Here is a 19,222-nt window from a genome sequence, read left to right as displayed (position 1 = left end):
ATTCTTTTTCCTAAAATGACAAAAAAAATCTATATCCCTTGACTTTCTCTTCCCACCTCATTTGTTCCCTTTACTTTCCCTCTCCCACACTAGATAACATTTTTTTTTTAATTTTAATAAAATAAGAGAAATTTTATAAAAAAAAATATATCACGATTCAATTTCGGACTCGGAATAAAATTTTAAGCATGCTTAAGAATTAAGATAATTAAATTTGTGATAAGTTTTAAATTGAATACATCTCATAAATTTAAAAGTAATTTTTTCAATAAAAATTATAAACTAAATATTCTCAACATATTATAAATATGTAAATTTTCAATATTTTTATATTGATAATAAAAATCAATGGCCATTATATAAACAAACATTTGTGTTTTAATCTGTCATTATCTTATTATCAAATAATAATATATTATGATTATAATAATTATATAATTATTTATTGATGAATCAGCCAGCATGATATTTTAATTGATTGCTGTGATATATATATATATATATATATAGTTAGTTTGATCATCGCCAAATTAAAAAATTAATTTATGCATAAATGGGCGTCAATCAGCGGTACCATCTTATAAAATAAAATAAAAAGTAATTAGGCGGGTGATCAATGAGTGGTATTGAAGTCTTGGTCGCGTTTAGGAATGTGGTCGGAAATTCTTTCGCATTGACATTTTGAGCTCCCAAATATATCCCAACACCAGACCTTCTCCTTCCCTCCAACAATTACTCTTGCTTTTTTTAATTTTTTTTCAAGGAAAATCATGTCTGGCATTGGAGAGGCTGCTTTATCTGCTTTCATGCAAGTGTTATTTCAGAAGTTGGCCTCCCCAGATTTACTGAATTTTGCACGTCAAAAGCCTGTCCATTCTGAGATTAAGAAGTGGGAGAAAATGCTACAAGAAATCCGAGCTGTGCTTGATGACGCAGAGGACAAGCAGATGACGAACCAGTCACTAAGAATCTGGCTGAGCGACCTGAAAGACTTGGCTTATGATGTGGAGGATGTCTTGGATGAGTTTGCCACTGAATCTTTGAGACGCAGGTTGGTGGGAGATACTGAAGCCAACACATGTAAGCTTCCAAAGTTCTTTTCTACTTCTTGTACATGTACTTGCTTCAATCCAAGATATGCCATGTTTAATTCCAAGGTGACCTCCAAGATAAAGGAGATCACTACTAGATTAGAAGACGTTGAAATGAGGAGAAACAAACTGGGTTTGAGAGAGAACGTTGTTGGAGTGACATCTAGCAGGGTATGGCAACGACCGCCCAGTACGTGTTTGCAAGATGAACCCCAAGTGTACGGTAGAGATGAAGACAAAAATAAGATGCTTGAGTTGCTTTTAAGGGATGAAACTAGCAATGCAAAAATCGGGGTGATACCCATTGTTGGAATGGGTGGGGTTGGTAAAACAACACTCGCGCGGCTTGTATATAATGACAAAACATTGCAGAATTTTCATCCCAAAGCTTGGGTATGCGTGTCCGATGAATTCGACATTATGAGAATAACGAAGGGAATTCTCGAGTCAATTACTTCACAGCCCTGTGACCTAAATGAGTTTAATGAGGTTCAACTCAAACTGCACAAAGAATTATCGGGCAAAAAGTTTCTAATCATTTTAGACGATGTCTGGAACGAGAATTATGTGAATTGGAACAATCTACGTTCCCCATTTATGGATGGAGCATGGGGAAGTAAAATAGTCGTGACAACACGAAGTATAGCTACAGCACAAATGATGGGAACGGTTGAATGTCACAATTTGAGACGAATTTCTGATGATGATTGTTGGCTCGTGTTTTCTAGGCATGCATTTGAAAATCGAAGTACCAGTGTACATCCAAATTTGGAAATTATTGGTAGGAAAATAGTCAAATATAGGTGTGGGGGCTTGCCTTTAGCTGCAAGGACACTAGGTGGCCTTTTACGCTCAAAGCAAAGAGAAGATGAGTGGGAAGATGTATTAAACAGTAAAATATGGACTTTGCAAGGTGAAAACAGTGACATTCTTCCTGTGCTAAGATTAAGTTATCATCATCTCCCTTCACATTTAAAGAGGTGTTTTGCTTATTGCGCGATAATTCCTAAGGACTATGAATTTGAGGAGAAAGAACTAGTCCTCTTATGGATGGCAGAGGGTTTAATTCAGCAGCAGGATGATAAAAAGCACATGGAAGATTTTGGCAGTGAGTATTTTCGGGATCTATTATCAAGATCAATTTTCCAAGCATCAGATACCAATGAATCCCGATTTGTAATGCATAACCTCGTGAGCGATTTAGCACAGAAAGTTGCTGAAGGAACATGTTTTAGATTGGAGGATGAGCCAATAGTTGCTGAACAATACAAAATAGAGAGAGCTCGCCACTGTTCTTATATTCGGGGCTACTGTGATGGCATTAAAAGATTTGAATCCTTTTACAGGATTAAAAGTTTGCGAACCTTCTTACCTCTATCACTAAGAAGGGGCCTAGAAAGCTTTGTGGCAAATAATGTTCCTTCTGAGTTGTTATCGGAATTAAGAAGTTTAAGGGTGCTATCTTTCAGTGGCTACAACATAACTGAGCTACCAGATTCAATTGGTGATTTGAAATTATTGAGGTATCTCGACCTTTCAAATACCAAAATCAGAAGTTTACCTGAGTCAACAACTTCACTCTACAATCTACAGACTCTTATGTTGAAAGAATGTTCTCTTCTCAGGAAATTGCCTTCACGAATGGAAAATCTTATCAATCTATTACATCTTGATATTGTAGGAGTAAAATTAGCAGAAGGGATGCCATCTGGAGTAAAAGAGCTGAAAAGTCTTCGGACGCTGTTTGATTTTTCTGTGAGCAAAGATAATGGAGCTGGCATAACAGCCTTGATGAACTTGAACTTTCTTCAAGGGGCGCTCCGCATTTTAGACTTGGAGAATGTGACTAATGCTCAGGATGCAAGGGAGTCCAAGTTAACAGATAAGAATTTAGATGCTTTGTTCCTAAAATGGGGGTATAAAAATGATGATGCACGAGATGAAATACTAGAAAGAGATGTACTTGATGGGCTGCAACCTCAAGCAAATTTAAAAAGGCTCTCTATAAGCAGCTATTGGGGTACAAGATTTCCATCATGGATAGGAGACCCTTCCTTTCATAATCTAGTGCTCCTAAGGTTAGAAAACTGTAAAAAATGCATATCCTTGCCACGACTTGGGACGTTGCCTTCTCTCAAGGACTTGGTTATTATTGGAATGTCTGGTATAAAAAGGGTTGATCGGGAGTTTTATGGGGAGGGTTTCTCAACTCCTTTTCCAGTTCTTGAGACTCTCTGCTTTTGGAATATGCACGAATGGGAAGAGTGGGATCCATGTGGTGTTGAATTCCCTTCCTTGCGCGAGCTTTCCATTGAATACTGTCCCAAGTTATTGGGAGAATTACCTAGATGTCTTTCTTCATTAAAGAAGCTTGTGATTCGTGGATGTCTACAATTGGTGGTTTCACTTCCAAGCCTTTCAAAGGCCTCTGAGTTGGAAATTGAAAGATGCAAAGAAGTGGATTGTAGATATGTAGTAGACTTCGGCTCACTAAAGTCCATGGTTCTTTCTGAAATCTCTACGTTAACATCTGTAACAGAATGGTTCACGCAAGGGTTAAAGAGGGTCAAAGAACTGAAGGTTAGTGGAGATATATTTCCTTCATCGCTTCAAGTCAATTCTAATGCAGCAGAGGAAGAAGAGCAATTAGTGCAACAAGGGCCAGCTGATAGTCAACTTGAGATTTTGACATTAACTGATTGTGAGAATTTCCCTCAATGGCTTCATAACCTTGTGTCCCTTAGGGAGCTTATAATTGAGGACAGCCCAAGAATTGTTTCTTTTCCAAAAGCTGGTTTTCCTTCCATGTTGAGAGTGATTGGGATTAGTAACTGCAATGCTATAACTTCTTTACCAGATGCGGTGATTGACAGCAAGTTTCTTGAACACTTGGAAATTGAAAGCTGTGATTCTTTGGTCTCCCTTGGAAGAGGCCAACTACCTCCAACCCTAAAAAGACTGCAGATCATATCTTGCAAGAGTTTGCAGAATTTGCTGGGTGCGGGATATTGTTCTTCTCTTTCCTCTTCAAAGAGACCAAAGGATGAGATGAATGTTGGCTGTAGCAAAAACACATTTATTCTTGAGTTTTTATCAGTGGACTACTGTCCATCTCTTACTTCCTTAGGGGAGTTACCTGATTCCCTTCAACACTTGGATATTGGTTATTGTTCAGAGATCATATCCTTATCATCAGGAGGCAACTTACCAGCCAGTCTTAAGTTCCTCAAGATTTCCTTTTGTTCAAAGTTGGAGTCAATAGCTGAGAGGTTCGACAACACCACATTTCTTGAATATATTGAGATCAGTAATTGCAATGATCTTGTATCTTTACCTGATGGCTTGCACAAGCTCATCAATCTCCATGAGATTAGTATAATCAACTTACCAGCTCTTGTTTTCTTCCCATGGGGAGGGTTGCCCACCACGTATTTGAAAAATTTTCGGGTCGAAGGCTGTGAGAAACTTCAGTCCCTTCCTGATAGTGTGCACAACCTCACAACTCTTCAAGAACTAGTTATTCATGATTGTCCATGCATTGAATCCCTTCCAGAAGAAGGCTTGCCTATCAAACTAAATTCACTTTGGGTTTGCAATCTCAAATTATCAAAGTCACTTTTTGCATGGGGTTTACACAGACTCACTTCTCTTAGATCACTCTGTATCGAAGGCGGTTGTCCGGATGTGGTGTCATTCCCAAATGATGAGACAGGAATGTTGCTGCCTTCCTCTCTGGTTGATTTGGCCATTAAAGACTTACCAAATCTGAAATACCTCTCCACCAATGGGTTTCAAAACCTTGCCACACTTCAAGTTCTGTGTGTTCGGAATTGCCCCAAGCTAGCGTTCTTTCCTAAGAAGGGTCTGCCTCTCTCACTTTTGCAGTTGTATATCTTTGATTGTCCTTTGCTAAAACAGAGGTGTCAAAAGGATAAAGGGCAAGAGTGGACCAAGATAGCCCACATTCCACGCGTTCAGATAGATTGGAGATCTGCCTTCGAGCCAGGTAAATCAATTTGAAAATAAACTCAAAGCAATTATCTACTGTTTATGGATTAATGAAGTTTCATATAATGTGTTTGTTATGCTATACATGTAGAGGATGAAGCCCGATCCTGAGCTCTAAAGAATAAAGGGACGCAAGAATGCCTGGCACAATTGTAGAACTAACTTTTCATTGAACCGCCTCTAAAATATGATGCATTGCAACTGACAAGCCAATCCAGTCCCAAAGCAGAGTTTCAAATTTTGTTTTGCTGATTGACTTTGTCTTTGAATACTTGTTTTTTATACAAGCAACAAGGGAAGGAAGGTTTGTTCGTTTTGAATAGTTTTCATTTTTTGCTTAATCATTTTAGATCCTACTTGTATCACTGGCTTGTGATGAATGGTCTGTTGTTTCTCTCAGACAATTTGATTTTTCTGGCCAGGTGACCTTTAAACGGAAAACTAAACGGGACAATGATTTTTCTGGATGTCTATTGACATTGGCATGCATAATCACTGGAAATCCACACTTCTTCCAATTGGTAAGTGAGAATGGTTAATTTCTCGGTTTTTTTTATCTGCGTTGCTTTACTTTTTATTTCTTTCAGTTCAGACTGTTAGACAATGCAAATCCTTTTGTTCACCTTAGCGCTCTGGTCTGCATTCTATGGAGAATAATTCATATCATCATAGTAACTTTTATGAAAATGAAGTATACACACTAGCATTCATTGAGGGAGATGGTGAGAACCACCCTTCCTTCCTTGTCATAGATGGGTTCATAAACTTAATATAAAGCTCAAAATCTTGGTTATGTTGTAAATAACTAGCGTACGGGTAGAACACTCAATAACCAATAGACAAGACATGAGATGCAATGTCCTTTCTGATACAATTGCAATATCGTCTGATGTAGATGCGATTTTAACTTTTTTGAACATTATTGTTATCACAATAAGATCTGAAATGATCCTGAATTCCAAATGTGTGTACTAAAACCTAATTATTTGTTTAATATTTTTCTTTTTAGGTAGTCCATAAGTGGTGGCTTGGCTGATGAATGAACCTAGATTAGAATTATCACCACATGTGTGTTGAGCCAGTGAGAAATGTATCACGTTGGTTTACTGAAGTAGAATTGCAGGTAAAAGCGTAATATAGTTCATTTTATTTTAGGCAAGCTGCAAGGTTATGATTACATGTCCTTAATATTTTCTGTCAGTATCAATTTAAGGGGGAGGTTGAGATGCCATCTAGCGCTTGCAGCAGAATGGTGTGGCAAAACTCTTTCACCTTCTTGTTGATGATTAAGACTTTCAAAGGTACATTGATTGATTGTCCAAGAACTGAAGATTTCATCCATATGGAAGATTTTATAACAGGATGAAAGGAACCCCATCTTAGCTCCTTGTCATCACACCGCATGTGAAATTTCAGAAGATGCAGTTAATGGTCCCATATTTTCTTTGCTTGAATCTCAAACTTGTCAATTATCTATTGCAGTGCCTGCATATTTTCTTTCTTTGAAATTTGTTGACAAGAAAATATTTGCTATGATGAGAAACATTTACCTTTCTAACTTTCTAAACTAATATTGAACTTTGCTGAGTTCAAAGCTATCATTTTATCTTCTTTGAATACTTCTGAATCAACTTGTCCTTTTACCCATTCAATAATCTATACATTTGGTGGAATGATTTTAATTTAACTTATTTTCTTGTCTTTCAGGAGGACTCTTGCAGTGACTATTATGTTAATAGAAGCAATATGAGAGAATTTCCCCAAGTCATCAACTTTTCAAGACATTCTAACAATCTTCCTTAACTCCATTAAGCAGCTCCTAGCTCAGATATGAATAGGTTTATCATATACAATTGGTTCATGCCACTCATTAGAGCTTAAGTCATTCAAATAGCAGGGCAGTCCATATATTGATTCATGATCAAGAAGAGATGTACTAGCAATAGTAAAAAGATGGTGGCAACAACACAATGTACCCCCGTATTATATGTACATGAGTTTGTTGTGTTGTCACATCCCCTGACCAAGATTTTTTTTTTTTTTTTATAAGAAGAACCCTGACCAAGATTTTGGCGATAACATGGAATTCTATGCATAATTGAGGAGTTGATGCATACATTGGTCCACTCACATTGTCATGGCCCGGGGGCCTGACTCGATCATGGTTCTAACCAATAATTGTTGTGCATGAGCAAAATAAACCATTCTTATGTGTATATATATACACTATTGCAGGCATCACAAATCTTTTAATAAAATATAAATAAATATTATAATTTTTTAAATCTTTTGATATTTTAAATAAGGATAAATTACAATTTAACACTGGAATTTTCATAAAAACTATAACTTAGTCTTTATATTTTTAAAATAAGCAATTTAATTCTTAAAATTTGACAAAACTTATAAATTAGTCTCTATTGTTAGAATTTCAATTAAATTACAGTTAATTCTAGCGAAAATGACTAAAATATTTTTTACTCTATTTTCAGTTTAATCTCTGAGATTTTATTTTATTGACAACTTAGTTCTTGAGATTTGGTTAAACCTACAAATTAGTCCCTGCACTTTTAAAATCAAATAATTTAATTCTTGACATTTTAATAAACTTACATGTTGATCCCTACTGTTATAATTATAATTAATTTCTTATTAAATTTAGTAAAAATATCAAAATATTTTTAACTTTATTTTCAATAAAAAATTTAGTCCTTAAAATTTTATTTTAATAATAATTTGGGTCTATATTTATATTTTTTTTTCTTTTGTTATATATAACAATAGAATATGAAAAGAACATAAATAAAATTTTATAAAATTATAAAGGTTTATTTATAAATAGTTAAAATATTTAAGAAAAAATTTATAAAATACATAGATTATTTTGTAATTAATTAAAATTTTTAAGGACCTTAAAGTAATTAATCCATATTTTAATAATTTAAATTTTAAATTTTATAATTTAATAGGACCCACATTTTAAAAATATAGGACTAAATTATTAATAAAAGAAAACTTTAGGAACAAAATTATTAAGAAAATAAAATTTTAAGAACTAAATTATTTTCTTATTAAAAATAAAGATAGGGACATTTTGATATTTTTACTAAAATTCATGGTAACTTAATAAAATTCTAACAGTGATGACTAAGTTATAGTTTTTTTTCAAATTTTAAAAATCATATTATTTAATTTTGAAAATATAAATAATAATTATAAGTTTTATCAACTCTAAAAAATAAATTATAATTTACTCTTTAAATAAATTAAAAATAAAACAGTATATTATATATATATATATATATATATATATATAATTCAAATTAAAAAAAAATATAGTGTCGTGAGAAAAGGTAACCTATGAATGGATATCTTGAGTGCTTTAATTTCACATACTTTATTCAATAAAAAAATTAATTACTAAATTCTAAATAACAACGAAACATATATATATATATATATATATATATATATATATATATATATATATATATACCTATGAATGGATATCTTGAGTGCTTTAATTTCACATACTTTATTCAATAAAAAAATTAATTACTAAATTCTAAATAACAACGAAACATATATATATATATATATATATATATATATATATATATATATATATATATATATATATATATATATACGCGCACATATATATATATATAATTATGATAAAAATGTCAAGCAATTAAAATTATATAGAGATATCACTATTTTTAGTATATATATGAGAACTATAACAAAAACAATAGCACTATATTTTTTACTTTTTGATTTTAATTATATGTTTGAATTTAACCTCTTTTCAAAAAGAAATTATATTTAGAAAATAATAGATAAAGCTAAACTTATATTTATAATGACAATAAAAATATTTATTTTATGCAAAAGCTTTTTTTTTTTTTTATGTTGTCTATAAAATTGATTCTCAAACATGTAGTTCATTCATTACTTAAATGAACAAAAATTTCACTTAATAAAATAAAAATATTTAGATGAGATATAATTCAAGAGTTTTTTATAATTTATATTAGTATTAACAAGAGTCATAATCTATTAAATAACTTTAATACAACAGAAAAACTAACATGACATAATTAATAAAAGAGAAGATGGGTTAAGTAACTTTTATATATATATATATATATATATATATATATATATATATATATATATATATATGGGCTAAAAAGAGTAGCCTGTTGGCTTGTTATATAAAAGAAAATGTTATTATTATTATTGTACATTGAGAAAACAAGAGATGCCAAAGGCCTGTTCTCGTGATGACCGAATCGAATAAGGACAAGAGAAAATTGTTCTTATAAAAAAAGAGAAAATTGTTTAACAGCTATCCACTTTAGATAGGACAAATCTATCGTTTTTATCGGGTTTAATCATTATCTGATTATCAACTGTCTAGTGCATAATTCTAACAAAAACCATAATTGACACAGATATGGAGGAAGGGGGCAAGGAAATGCAGCGAATTCTCAGTATGAAAGGAGGAGTAGGAGAGGAGAGCTACGCCAATAACTCGAAATCACAGGTCAGTTCAGTTCTAATGTATGCCCCTAGCTAGCCAGGAACCCTCAAGAATATCCCTCATTTGGAAGCCACTTTGTGCTCCAATTCCAAAGCATGCAGCTCTTTTCGCTTCTAGGATTAAAAGCCTGTAGGACTAGGATCTGCAATCCCCAGTCCCACATATAACAATAAACTAAGTCTGTCGTTTGGAACAAATTTCTTGGTGCACAAACTTATATAGTAAAGGAGGCATGATAGTAGTCTGCAGTTTGAATTCTGGGTTGTAAGTGTGTCGAGACTGCTGATAGATTTTAATATCTCCAACAATAAGAATTTCAAATGGTTTAACCTGGTTTTGTTTCAGGGATGTGAAATGAAATTCTATTATACTTTTCTTTTTGTTTTTCATCCCTTTTTTTTTTTTAGAACTAAGTGGAAATTTTCTTGATTGTTATGTAAATTTTCGTTTTTGGTAGAGTGCATATCTATCCAAGACAGTGCCGCTACTAGATCAAGCAGTGCTAGATTTCTGTGATGCCGACTTCACTGAGTGTGTTACTATAGCAGACCTCGGATGTTCTTCAGGGCCAAACAGTTTGTTTGCCATTTCTCAGATCACAAGCATCATCCACAAAAGGTTCTCTCAACTAGGTAGATCCCCGCCGGAATTTTGTGTGTTTTTGAATGATCTCCCAGGAAATGATTTCAACACTGTTTTCAAGTCCTTGCCAGTTTTCCATGAGAAAATGAGGGCAGAGAATGGGCAAGATTTTGGACCTTGTTATGTTTCTGGGACTCCGGGTTCTTTTTATGGGAGGCTTTTTCCTCCAGGTACCCTGCATTTTGTGCACTCTGCTTCTAGTCTTCATTGGCTTTCACAGGTTTGCTTCTAACCATTAAATTTCTCTTAGTTTTTTTGTTACTTTGTCAACCATATTTGCTAAATTTCTCATAAATTGCAAAACCTCAAATTAGAGACATGGTATCAATTGATATCAGTAGCTGAAAAGTAAGTTGTCTGCAAATAATCGGATTTGATTTCTTCATATTCAAACTGAATTCTATGAGAAGTGAGAATTAATGTGCCCACTCATTATACTAACTGCGGAAAATATCATCTGGTAAGGTCTGCTGATTCTGTTTTTATCCCTGATGATTCTTTAAGGTGCCTCCAGAATTGAGTGACAAAATGAATCCGCTAATAAATAAAGGAACGATATTCATTTCAAAGACAAGTCCTCCTGATGTGATAAACGCATATAAGGCACAATTTCAGAGGGATTTCTCTTCATTTCTCGAGGCACGATCAATAGAAGTAGTTCCAGGAGGACGTATGGTATTGATGTTCAGGGGAAGAAGACTTGCAGACCCCTCACCTGATGAAAGCTGTTTACTGTGGGATTATTTAGGACAGGCATTCCAAGATTTAGTTTCAAAGGTATGTGTTTAATTGTTGCCCCTCTCCCTTTCCTTATTTTCCAGGCAAAGTTACATAGATCAAGTTGATTAAGGCTGCAATGTTAGCCTATTTCAGGGAATTATTGAAGAAGAAAAATTGGACACATATAATACACCATACTATGAACCGTATACAGAAGATATCAAAGCTGAGATAGAAAAAGAAGGATCCTTTGCTCTTGATCGCCTTGCAACCATTATACTTCCTTGGGATGGGTGTAATGGAGGAGTGAAGTGTGACAGGGCAACAACAGCAAGAAACATGGGAAAGGCCATCAGAGCAGTGAATGAGTCGATGATTCGAAATCATTTCGGGGAAGAAATTGTGGATTGTTTATTTGAAAGGTTCACTGAAATAATGGCAAATGATACAAAGGAAGTAGAGCATGTCAGTGTTGTTGTTTCAGTAATCCGAAAAGCAATTTGATTATTGCAGCTTCTCCATGTAAAATCTTATGGTTTATTTGAAAAAGTTTAAAACAAGCATAAAGGGGAATTAATTAAAACAATATTTGAACCAGAAGTTGAAGTGTTGCCTAGATGTTTACTTAGCAGCCAGAACTTCTCTACAAGTTGAATTTTTGGTGACTCCATGTTTTAGTTTAGAAAATTAATCGGCAAAAATTTCGGTTAGTATCAAACCTTCAAACCCATTCTCTAGCCAGGATGCCTCTTTCAACCCAAGGCAAGTGGCAAGTCCACTGAAAAATCGTGGTCAAGTACTTAATTATAAAAACTCTTTTAGATTATATATATATACACACACACACCACACATAAATTTTCATTCTTATAGTTTAAAAAAAAACAAATTTACTCCATTTAATATGGTGGAAATTTCATATTTTAAGTAATAGATAAATAACTTGATTGAACCGGACTGCCCACAATTCATAATTGGGTTGAACCGGACCTATTGGTTGGATCAAGTAAACGTCATCGCCAACAGCCTTAGCTTCACCTAACCCACACCTCCCTTTCCTGTCTTTCTGCTTCCCCAACAAAAAGCGGTCTCAAAATGCTTACCAAACCACAATTTACAGACCACGCACACCAGAAGACCCCAGTTGCAATCGGAAGCCAACCCCATGGCTTCCACCGCAAACGCATTCTCTCGCTCTCTCTCCGCCACCAATTCTTCCATCTCCAAGCCTAAAGCTTTGTCCGACTACTATCTGCGTTTTAAAAACCCTAACGCTATATCTTTGCGTTCGAAAACGGTAGGGATCCCGGTGCTGAGTTTCGGCGGAATTAGGTCGCCGAGGATATCTGCCAGTTCTGCTCAGGTTATGGATCAGTCTGTTGGTGAAGCAAGTTCTATAGCGCCTACCGTTGTTGAAGTCGATTTGGGCAACCGGAGCTACCCGATCTACATCGGATCAGGACTTCTTGGTCAACCCGAACTACTCCAAAGGTATTGATTGTAAGGCTGTTTTTTTTTTCCGTCATTGTTTTAATTGTTCTGTTCATTTCTATTTGATCAGCCATGTCCATGGAAAGAGAGTACTTGTGGTAACTAACAACACAGTAGGACCATTATACTTGGATAAAGTGGTTGATGCATTAACAAGAGGGAACCCAAATGTTTCAGTGGATAGTGTGATTTTGCCTGATGGTGAGAAGTACAAGAATATGGTAGGTCTCATGAAAATTTAATTTCAGCTCTTTCCTTTTGGCCTTTTCTTGTGCAAAAATTATACAATTGATATTGTATGGCTCATGGTGATAGGAAACTCTTATGAAAGTCTTTGACAAAGCCATTGAATCAAGATTGGATAGACGGTGTACATTTGTTGCACTTGGAGGAGGTGTTATTGGTGACATGTGTGGATTTGCCGCTGCTGCTTTTCTTCGTGGTGTTAATTTCATTCAGATTCCTACCACTGTTATGGCACAGGTCCGTTTGCTACACAAAACCCATTGTTTTAAATTTGTGTGTTTTGATAAGTCTCTCGTGTTCTTTCTTCTTGTAAACTGTTTTCCTTCCAGGTGGATTCTTCTGTTGGAGGAAAGACTGGGATAAATCACACCCTTGGGAAGAACCTTATTGGAGCATTTTATCAGCCTCAGTGTGTACTCATAGACACTGACACACTAAACACACTGCCAGATAGGGAACTGGCATCAGGCCTTGCAGAGGTCATAAAGTATGGGCTTATACGAGATGCCAGTTTTTTTGAGTGGCAGGAAAAGAATATGCCAAAATTGATGGGAAGGTATTAGATATTCATCAAAAGAAACTTCATTAGTTTTTTCAAACCAAGCAAATTGGCATACTGTGCTTTCTAATTCAACAGTTATATAAGATCAAACAATCTTGTTAGATATGAAACCAAAGGAACAACTTGAAATGGAATTCATATTGTTGATTCTTATTTCTGCCTAGAGGAATATATATATATATATATATACACCCTTTTCTAATGTAATGATTTCCTCTTTAATAAAATTTTGAAACCATCTTAAAGAAAATTAACATAAAAATCTTGTTTTAATGTGACTCGACTCATGAATGGTGCCTTTTCTTAATTTTTCTGTTGGTACATTTCAGGGATCCAAGTGCAATGGCTTATGCTATAAAGCGTTCATGTGAAAATAAGGCCGAGGTTGTATCCTTGGATGAGAAGGAAAGCGGATTGAGGGCAACATTGAACTTAGGTCACACATTTGGCCATGTAAGTTGTGTACTTGTGGAGTTGGTATTGTTGTTGTTATTTTGTGTGTGTATATGTGTGTGCGTGCGCATGGGCACATATGTAGAGAGAGAAGGATGAAGAACCGTTTTCCTGGGTAATATCTGTCAGTATTATGGGATGCATCAAATAGCTTAGGTTGTTACTCCTTTATTATCATCTAAACAGCAAGGAATAGAGGAAGTACAATATTAGACAATAGCTTGGCAGTGTTTTTTGAATTTTGTTGCCAATTAGGGCACAAACCTAGCTAATAAAGTTATTCTGTCTCTCTCTCACTCACTCACTCACTCTCTTTTGAATTCATAAATACAACCCCCGTTCTCTCCCTCTCCTCTGCTTTTTATTATCCTCCTTTTTCTTGAGCTTAAATTTTGTTTGTGTGCATGCCGTGTATGGGGGTCTTGTGTTACCAAATTAATTCATTCATCATCTCGAAATAATTCAATGATTATTAATTTAATGTGTGGCATGTGTTTTTAGGCAATAGAAACTGGCTTTGGATATGGGCAGTGGCTTCATGGAGAAGCTGTTGCTGCTGGCACGGTATCATATTTGCTACAAATACAAATATCTTTTGTTAATCCTTTTACTGTATACCATCCTCCATGTGTTGATCTTGTTTGTGTGATGATGTGAAGGTCATGGCTGTTGATATGTCGTACCGCCTTGGTTGGATTGATGATTCTATCGTGAAACGAGTACACAACATTCTACAACAGGCTAAGTTACCCACCGCCCCACCAGAAACTATGACTGTGGAAATGTTCAAGTCTGTCATGGCGGTAAGAGAGATAAATGCTGCTGGTCTTTAAAGCTCAACTTGTTTTCTCTCATCATTGAGGTGTCTGTATTCTTCTCTTATGGCAGGTTGATAAGAAGGTAGCTGATGGGCTGCTAAGGCTTATCCTGCTGAAAGGTCCTCTTGGTACTTGTGTATTCACTGGTGATTATGATAGGAAGGCCCTCGATGATACGCTCCGTGCATTTTGCAAGTCATGATTCCTGTTCTGGATATTTTTGTTCCTAGCTCTATGCAATTGTTGTCTTTGTTGTGTGACTTTATATTTTGATGGTCTTACCAATATTCTTTACTTTGGACACTTTAGCTGGCAAAAGATGGTTATCGAGTTTGTAATTCAGGAATTATATCACAGTCAAAATTCTCTTCTTTTCATTAAATCGGCTGTCCATGGGGCCATGGGGATATTCATGTGGCCTCTTATTGCCCTAGAAATCATCCAAGGATATGGGTGTGCAATCGGTTTGGTTTGGAATTGAACCAAACTGACAAAACCGAAAATTAAAATTCAAGAAAAATTAAGACCAAATCAAATTGAAGCATATGTAAAATTGAATAGAATAAAATTGAAATTTTTTGATTTGGTTCATCAGTTTGCCCATTTCTCTCCCACGACAGACAGAAGCAACGTAATCCCTAACAATTCAAGGAAATTTGTTGCCCATTTACTCATCTCAACGACATAGAATAATTGATTCAAATAAATCAACATTAAGCCACAATTAACAAAATAAAACCTAATAATTTTAACAAAACAATACAAAACCCATCCAATCAAGCAAATTAACAAAACCTAATTATTCAAGCAAAATCCAATAAATTCAACAATCAACCACCAAGATTTCAACAATCAAATTTCATCCAAGCAAAATCTTCAACAATTAACCAATAATCATTCAAAAATCAACCAATAGTCAACCAAAACACATCCAAACAAGGCTTTCTTGTTCAATCAAAATCTTCAACAATTAACCATAACATTCAACACTCAAAGTCTCCAATTATCCCAGGTAAAAAAGAAATAGTAGGCAGAGAATGAAAGAAGTGGTGTTGAAGTATTGAACCTAGACCAGAGGTGAATCGCAGAAAGCACAATCTTGCTACCCGGAGGTGAATTGTAGAAGGAGAAGCAAAATCTCCAGAGCCCAGAGGCGAATCGCAGGAGCATACTCAAAAGCTAGAGGCAAACCCACAAAGTGAAGACCGAGAAAGCCATGTCAATGATAATGAAGCTTCGAGATGAACCTAAGCGGCGGCATCTCGTCTCTAGACTCTGGCTCTGCGTGACTTCGAAGGGAGTCCACTTCCACAGAGACAATGGCTTGGCTTCCAGCGATGAAGAGAGGATCGGTCTCTAAGGGTCTTATTGATTCATTGATTCATGATGCAAGAGGGCGGAATAAAACAATGCTGTGTGCTCAATGGGCGTGAAAGGAAATGATCAGGATGGGAGAGAGGCAACGCGGCGCTGTTGTACTGAGTAAAAAATGAAGTTAACGGTGCAGCTTCAAGGTTGTTTTCTTATTAATTTCGGTTAATTAACCGAACCAAACTTAAAATCAAAATTTTTTAAAATTAATAATCGAATCGAAGCAAATTTACCAATTAACCGAAATAAAATAACAGAATTAGTTTGATTTAGTTGAAACCGAAAACTGCTAACCCCAAACTCTAACAGCCTATTTCATAAACGAAACCTTGTGTTCCATTGCACGGTATTTCATGGCATCCTAAGTGTCAATACCTTATTTACATTGTAATTTTATCACTATTCAGCTAACTAAATAGAAAATCAAATATTTGATCGAGTTCAATTTCTTTTTAACCTTTCAAATTTATATTTAGCTAATTCTCTCTCCTCTTCCTTTTTGCACCTAGGGTCGCGGACCCTTTTCACTGTCATTTTTATTGGCCTTCCTGTGCTCCTCTGAGTAGGGAAAGGTCAATCTTCTTGCCTAGTTTGTGGGTTTACTCTTCCGACCACAAGATGGTTGTATACGGTTCTTTTGTTTGTGTGGTTAAGGCACATATGAGCTTTCGAGAAATTTTATTCTTTGATCTACTTGTTTCTGTTGTTGGTTTTTTTGTGGTTGTCTTTGTGCTTCCAGGTTATCTTTGCAAGTATGGCAACTCAAGGGATGCGTATTAGGCCATTTATAAGGCTTATGGTCCCTCACGGCTAGATGAGATTAAGACTTCCTCAAGCCCTGCCTATTGCTGCCTATCGCCTTTAGTCCTCTGGCTCCTTCTTGGCCTCTGCTCTTCAGTGCATTTGGAAGGGGTTCTTAATTCTTGCCTGGGAAGATTGTTTTTATTTGGAGTCTCTGCTTAGCTATGGTGGATCTGCTTGTTTCCATTAGGCAGTGACTTTCCCTGCATTTGAGCTTCTTAGTTGACAGAATGTCTTCCTCGGTCTTTTAGTGAATCAATGCTACTACAGCGTCTATGCTTTTACTTGGTAGGAACTCCTCTTTCGGGTCAAACACTCGTTTGTCTTAGGGTTTTGATGCGGCCTGTGGGCTTGCTCTTTTTTTTTTTTTTTTCCTTGCTATGTGTTTAGGCTTAGATTATTTATTTATTTATTTACCATGAACCTTGTACTGTGTTTTTGGACTTTATAATACATTGCTAGCTTTATCAATGAAACTCAATATTTTCCCGGGCCAGGGAATCGATTATGATTTATAAGATGTAATAGTAACCGACGTGTTCATTACCAATCTAGTTCTGAAAACAGTGACCATTGTTTTATGGAGAGAATCAACTTCTAGTGGCGAAATCATTTAATGGCGATCGTTTTTGCTTAGACGATATGTGGAGGTGGCTGGCTGCTGTGGCTTGCATCGCCACTGCACGCATTCTCATTTTCACGCTTGTCGCCTGCTCCTTGTTCGATTGTTTGGGTATATTTTGAAAATAAATTTACCAAAAAAAGGATTAATTTTAGAAAAATTATTAATAAAGGGTGAATTTTGCCGAGATGATACATACAGAATAAAATGCTACTTTTATGAATATTTTGAATCAGAACGCTGCTTATATTGATGTTTTTATTTATTTAATATTAAATTATTAATAAAATTTACGAAAAATGTAGTGATCAGTATTGTCTGCCAATAATATTTTAGTCTTTAGCATTTGGTACGCTATTATTAATAGCGTTTTGCATTGGCGCTTGGCATTGGACGTGAATAAAAATGGCGCGCTGCCATCACGCTCAATTCCCTCCATTTTTTTTTAATTTCCATTTATTATTATCATTATTAATATGTTTTTTTTTAACTGCAATTTCATTTATTATGATCAGTATTAAGTTTAATTGTAATTTTTTAAATTTTATTTTTTAAATATTAATTAATAATATGAAAATAAAAATAATAGTTTTATATTTTTAATTTTATTTAATTATAATTTTCTAATTTTAAATTAAAAAATGAAAATATAAAAATAATTTTTCTAATTTAAATAATTAAAATTAATTATAATAATTTTAATAAATTATATGAAAATATAAAAATAATTTTTAAAAATTTTTAGTTTAATTAATAATATTGAATAATAAAAAAATAATATTTTTGGTATTTTAATTTAATTAATTATATAATATAAAAATAATATTTTAATATTAAAAAATTAAAAAAAAAAAGGCATATGCAATCAAATGAGAGAATTTGGGCTGATTTGAGTTTAAATTAAAATTTATAAATTAAATTTATCAAAAATTAAAAATATGTTAAATTATACTTCTTAATAAGTATAGGGAGCAAATTGAGTTTTATTCTATAATTTTTATTTGATATTGATTTAGGTTATATTTATTATTTTTACTGTTAATAATAATTAAAAAAAATTTTATATATTTTTTGAAATGTGCTAGCTTATAGAATTTAAACATATTAATTTTTATAATTTTCACTAGCACAATATCAGAGTGACAATTAATTTGCTCTTATAATGAAATTGTCTAGAAATAATTAATTTGATATTTTTGGTTGTATACGATGAACTTACTAACTTGCATAGTCCTAAAAAATCAATTAGAAGACAATAATGTTTCCATAATTAAAAAACTTAGCATTAAGTTTAAAATATTTTATATAATAACAAAAAATAAAAGTATAACTATAATGAATATATAAACTAAAATACCTAATTTAATTAAGTTATGTTTCACAATCAAGTCTCTTTATGTATTATCTCGGTCGAAGAATTAAATATTGATCCAGGTATATAATTATTTTTTATTTTTTAATATTAAAATGTTATTTTATATTGTATAATTAATTAAATGTAAATATCAAAAATATTATTTTTTGATATTCAATATTATTAATTAAACTGAAAATATAAAAAATATTTTATATTTTTATATAATTAATTAAAAATAAAAATTATACTTAATTAAATTGAAAAACAATAAAAATATATCTTTTGTTATCATATAATTAATTAAAATTAAAATTATTATAATTAATTGTAATTATTTAAATTAGAAAAATTATTTTTGTATTTTCACGTTTTTAATTTAAAATTAGAAAATTATTTTTTATTTCCATATTATTAACTAATATTAAAAAATAAATTTTAAAAAATTGCAATTAAACTTAATACTGATCATAATAAATGAAATTGCTGTTAAAA

The 19,222-nt window shown here is 33.5% G+C and overlaps 3 protein-coding genes across 14 annotated transcripts; all 3 read left to right on the top strand.

The window, feature by feature from the left end:
* The first annotated feature begins 631 nt into the window (after nucleotides 1-631).
* Nucleotides 632-7,178, top strand: LOC110664881 (putative disease resistance RPP13-like protein 1). Of its 12 annotated transcripts, none has more exons than XM_058138534.1 (6): nucleotides 632-5,097; nucleotides 5,191-5,403; nucleotides 5,500-5,620; nucleotides 6,113-6,222; nucleotides 6,301-6,523; nucleotides 6,807-7,178. In XM_058138534.1, the coding sequence occupies exons 1-2, from the start codon at nucleotides 771-773 to the stop codon at nucleotides 5,208-5,210; spliced, it is 4,347 nt and encodes a 1,448-aa protein (XP_057994517.1). In that variant the 5' UTR covers nucleotides 632-770; the 3' UTR covers nucleotides 5,211-5,403; nucleotides 5,500-5,620; nucleotides 6,113-6,222; nucleotides 6,301-6,523; nucleotides 6,807-7,178. The 12 variants fall into 12 exon arrangements, with proteins under 12 accessions (XP_057994517.1, XP_057994515.1, XP_057994514.1 ...); XM_058138532.1 differs by having other exon boundaries at nucleotides 6,109-6,222; nucleotides 6,313-6,400; XM_058138531.1 differs by having other exon boundaries at nucleotides 6,109-6,222; nucleotides 6,313-6,523.
* Nucleotides 7,179-9,398: 2,220 nt separating this feature from the next.
* Nucleotides 9,399-11,610, top strand: LOC110664880 (probable methyltransferase TCM_000168). The gene is made up of 4 exons (XM_021824753.2): nucleotides 9,399-9,651; nucleotides 10,106-10,510; nucleotides 10,795-11,067; nucleotides 11,164-11,610. The coding sequence occupies exons 1-4, from the start codon at nucleotides 9,562-9,564 to the stop codon at nucleotides 11,512-11,514; spliced, it is 1,119 nt and encodes a 372-aa protein (XP_021680445.2). The 5' UTR covers nucleotides 9,399-9,561; the 3' UTR covers nucleotides 11,515-11,610.
* Nucleotides 11,611-12,044: 434 nt separating this feature from the next.
* On the top strand, nucleotides 12,045-14,961 carry LOC110664879 (3-dehydroquinate synthase, chloroplastic). The gene is made up of 8 exons (XM_021824752.2): nucleotides 12,045-12,500; nucleotides 12,571-12,721; nucleotides 12,816-12,983; nucleotides 13,076-13,302; nucleotides 13,638-13,761; nucleotides 14,263-14,325; nucleotides 14,421-14,564; nucleotides 14,650-14,961. The coding sequence occupies exons 1-8, from the start codon at nucleotides 12,175-12,177 to the stop codon at nucleotides 14,779-14,781; spliced, it is 1,335 nt and encodes a 444-aa protein (XP_021680444.2). The 5' UTR covers nucleotides 12,045-12,174; the 3' UTR covers nucleotides 14,782-14,961.
* Nucleotides 14,962-19,222: the final 4,261 nt, after the last annotated feature.

This window comes from Hevea brasiliensis, chromosome 16, assembly GCF_030052815.1.
Source record: "Hevea brasiliensis isolate MT/VB/25A 57/8 chromosome 16, ASM3005281v1, whole genome shotgun sequence".
Lineage (NCBI taxonomy): Eukaryota > Viridiplantae > Streptophyta > Magnoliopsida > Malpighiales > Euphorbiaceae > Hevea > Hevea brasiliensis.
The sequence above is the reverse complement of the archived record's forward strand: the minus strand, read 5'-3'. Positions and strand labels throughout refer to the sequence as shown.